General features: G+C 35.3%; 1 protein-coding gene across 2 annotated transcripts; it reads right to left on the bottom strand.

Moving 5' to 3' along the window:
- Positions 1-337: 337 nt before the first annotated feature.
- LOC132847858 (mucin-2-like) lies at positions 338-2,555 on the bottom strand. Of its 2 annotated transcripts, none has more exons than XM_060873375.1 (3): positions 2,434-2,555; positions 2,087-2,201; positions 338-1,975 (listed from the first exon to the last, which is right to left on the bottom strand). In XM_060873375.1, the coding sequence occupies exons 1-3, from the start codon at positions 2,495-2,497 to the stop codon at positions 1,036-1,038; spliced, it is 1,119 nt and encodes a 372-aa protein (XP_060729358.1). In that variant the 5' UTR covers positions 2,498-2,555; the 3' UTR covers positions 338-1,035. The 2 variants fall into 2 exon arrangements, with proteins under 2 accessions (XP_060729358.1, XP_060729357.1); XM_060873374.1 differs by having other exon boundaries at positions 2,087-2,204; positions 2,434-2,553.
- Positions 2,556-4,048: the final 1,493 nt, after the last annotated feature.

A 4,048-nucleotide genomic window follows, 5' to 3' on the forward strand; every position in this document is an offset into this window, starting at 1 on the left:
ATGAAACCAAAGTACCTGGAAGCACAGAGAGAATCTCTGGAAATACAGTGTGGATGTGGGAATCAGACCCCCAACCCCCGGAGGTAGGTGAGCTTAAGAGGACTGTGTAAACTGCCACAGTTGACACAATCTTTAGCTGGTAGCATTCACAGAGGTCTTCTGCATAATCAGCGCTCATATATTTTATACAGGGCCCCAGAATAATAAGACGATGTATAAGATTAGTATTGCCAGGAGCGAAAGGGCAGGATGATGGTGTTTCCTTTGGCTCAGTGTGCCCCCTTGTGGTAAAGAAACTTCTCTGCGACTAAAAACAAGAGTGATATAAGATAACATATATTTCCAATATATTTCCTTTAATGAGATACACTGAGACATGACACAACATGGAGCATAAATATTGTAATCCTTGAAATAAATAGCCTAGCATATATATATATACATCATTGTAAATCATAAAGTAACTTTATGTTACAGCATTATTGCACATCAGAGCAATGATTCAACAGAGATAGTCTTGGACAACATAAATCTGGGATTGATAGAAATATGTGCAATTCAGATACTCTTAAGAGTCTTCAAAGATATAAGATTATATATGGACGTTACTTCTTGGCATCTCTATAATGGCACCCAAGTGTTAGAACCAGCTTCCATTGGCTATCTTTACTAAGCACCCAAATGAGAACAAAATTAAAAAAACATGGTAAATTAAAATTCACTCCTACTAGTACTAATTCCTCTAAAACAGAGTTTTAGGTTTTATTCTTCAACCCTGGTCTTAAAGACTACGAAGCATTTCATAATGACAACTGAAAAATTTTGTACAGTTTGAAACCTAGCATGAACATCACTGTGGAATATAGATCATGCCCAACCGTCCTAGTGGTACCGATCTGACACAGAATGAGTCAATGTGGAAAGAAAGTGCACAGCTGGCAGTGTGTGAAGAATAACCGCAAGGATTTTCTCACGACGTCTGCGGTCGTCTTCAAGTGCAAAAGATTCTTAATCTTTAAATTATCAGCATTGTGGTCAACCTTCTATACATCCTGGGTTCATCTGTACTCTCCTCAGTCCTTGCTTACGTTTCTTTTTCAAACGTCTGACCGTCCATGGAATGTTCTTGTTCTTGTACTTGTCTAGCTTGTGGGTCACGGTTGGTGGGCAGCGTGGTCTTCCTTGTGTAACATTCATTGTGGATGTTTTCTGGACTTGTCTTTTTGTCGTTGATGTTCCTTTAGGTGTTGTCATGGTCACTCTGGTTTCTTGCGCTGTTGTAACATATGCTGTTGGTTTCATTGTCGTTGATGTTCCTTTAGGTGTTGTCATGGTTACTCTGGTTTCTTGCGTTGTTGTAATGTATGCTGTTGGTTTCCATGTGGTTGATGTTCCTTCAGATGTTGTCATGGTCATGGAAGTCATCTTTCTTTCAGGTGTAACTGTCGCCCTTTTCGTAATGGTTGTACTTTGCTTCGTTGATGTCCAGTGTTGTGGTATTCTGGTAATCCTAGGCAATTTTTTGGTCGAGGCTGTATGAGTGATGGATGTATATTTTGGTGTTGTCGTGGTCACTGGGCTTTCTGTGGTCATGGTCGTGGTCATGTCAGTCGTCTTGATGTCCGTTATCAATGGTGTACTGTCCATTATAGTCGTCAACTTCGTTGTCTTCTTCTTCATTGTTGTAATTTGCGTTGTTGTCCGTTGTTCACTTGTCTTCCCAAGTGGCTGTTTGGCCGAAAACCTATCGGTGTATTTTGTTGGTTTCCATGTGCTTGATGTGTCTTTGGGTGTTGTCATGGGTACTGTGCTTTCTGTAGTTATTCCAGGTGAAGATTTTCTTGTAGTGGTATTTTTCATGCTTGTAGATTTTGATGGTGGTGTCGTTGTTCTACTATCCAGAATACTTATGACCTGCTTGGCCCGAGCATCCTCTGGATCATAGCATATGGTCTTGCCATTGATTAAAAGGAATCTGTAACATAACATTTGCAATGGTTAGTGATTGCTTTTAATAGTACACGTCACAACGTTCTTCATAATCATTTAAATATACAAATACGAAAAAAAGATGAATGAGTTTTACCTTACAGCTTTGATTTTGCATTGTGGGGGTTCTTGATGTAAGTAACTCATAATATCTGTAACTCTGACCTTGGTTTCGCTGGTTTTCAGACAACATGTTATTGGAAGTCCATTTCCTGCTGGAACAAAATATATATTTCATTTGAAGAATAATTATTGGTAAATGTACTATAAAAAATAATTCATAATTCCGATCACATTACTATTGAAAGTTGCAATATTACACACTTTCTCTCTCTAAAACCACTATACACTCTCTACATCACACAGCGTAAAGGAAACTGAGGCTCAGACCACAGTGTTCACTGTTAAACTAAATGTTAAAAGAGAAACGCATTAAAAACTCACTCGCAAAAACACCAACGATACACAGCATGACCAAAAGACCGCTGAGAAAGTACTTCAGCTTCATCTTCTCCTCTTGCACTGTCTTACACTTACTCTAGAAACTTCTTTAGACCCAGAAAAGTACATAATGAAGAGAGGGAGGTCTCTCAACCCACCACCCTAAGCAGCCCCCACCCTCATTGTCACCTAGACCCACTTACACCACGCTGAGGTGAAGGAATAAATGAGTGTTCAATGGAAACAAACGTTTAAAATCTTGTTATGAGAAAGACCCTCCAAGTGGAATATTAGGGGTGATTTATTGTATTTAGTCATCTAAATTTGAATGAAACTAAGTGCTATTGTCATGATTAAATATGATTTATCCCCATACTACTTAACTCCTAGTAAAATCCCTAATCAAGGGTATAAGTTGAAATACTAGATTAAAATAAATATTTAAATAAATCCATTGAACATGGTTCATAATAAGGGTTTCTTCTTCTAATTATTCTTATTTTGTTGTCTTTCAAAGTATCTTGCTTACAAGTTGCTTGTTGGTGAGATTATCATTCTGTACATTCAGTTTGATTGATATCATATATATATATATATATATATATATATATATATATATATATATATATATATATACGTATATATATATATATATATATATATATATATATATATATATATATATATATATATATATATATATATATATATACGTATATATATATATATATATATATATATATATATATATATATATATATATATATATATATATATATATATGTATAAGAGGAGAAAACAGTGACCCGATTGGGTGTCTTGAAATTCTTTTGTGTTCACCACAGAAATCGACGTTTCCACAGCTGCTGAATGTGACATCCCAATTAAAGCAGCCATCTCTAAAAACCTCTGGCACAATCAACCACAACAAGCATAAATACAGTGAGATTAGATTTGTTTTTTTCTCATTCTAGTGTTACATTTATGCATTGCGCTGCTTCTACACGATTGGATGATGTTCTAATTGCATTCATGATCGGATACTAATTACTAGACACATTCTAATTGGATACCTAATATCTAATGACCTTCTTTTATTAATTCTACTTTATTCTGATTGTATTGTACTTTATATTTTCTAATTTTAATCTAAAAATTACAGTCTAATAATTTTAAGTGTCTAATTTTTTTTATGGACGCTTACACACTACAATAGTTGCATGTAGTAAAAAAAGTAGTGTGATGTTTCTTGTATGTGGAAACTCCAGCCGCATGTTTCAGCTACAGTTCACACCTACAGTACAACATGAGTGTTATGTTCCACCTCAACGCTAAGACAATGAGGCTGATGCTTGATACATTATGCCTTTTTTTAAAAATAACTAATAAAGATCTAATTAAATGAAGAAGACAAATAAATAAGGAAGTTCAACAATGTCATATGTTAGCATGGAAAACTGGAAAGCTGATATAATGTAATTTCCCCAAACTGACTTTTTTGCTGAAACACAGGGAAATATTATAGAAGGACAAAACTAGGTGTAGTTTTATTTAGCAAACACACAAAAAGAAATGGATGTCCACATACACAAAGAAAGTAAACCACAGTGACTAGCAT

The sequence above is a fragment of the Tachysurus vachellii genome, chromosome 7 (assembly GCF_030014155.1).
Source record: "Tachysurus vachellii isolate PV-2020 chromosome 7, HZAU_Pvac_v1, whole genome shotgun sequence".
Lineage (NCBI taxonomy): Eukaryota > Metazoa > Chordata > Actinopteri > Siluriformes > Bagridae > Tachysurus > Tachysurus vachellii.

Excerpts from the sequence above, each read along its gene's own strand:
- LOC132847858 (XM_060873374.1), bottom strand. The coding sequence starts at position 2,497 with ATGAAGCTGAAGTACTTTCTCAGCGGTCTTTTGGTCATGCTGTGTATC. Across the intron at positions 2,205-2,433 it reads TATCGTTGGTGTTTTTGCGA|CAGGAAATGGACTTCCAATA; the intron begins GTGAGTTTTTAA and ends ATTTTGTTCCAG. Across the intron at positions 1,976-2,086 it reads TGCAAAATCAAAGCTGTAAG|ATTCCTTTTAATCAATGGCA; the intron begins GTAAAACTCATT and ends GTTATGTTACAG.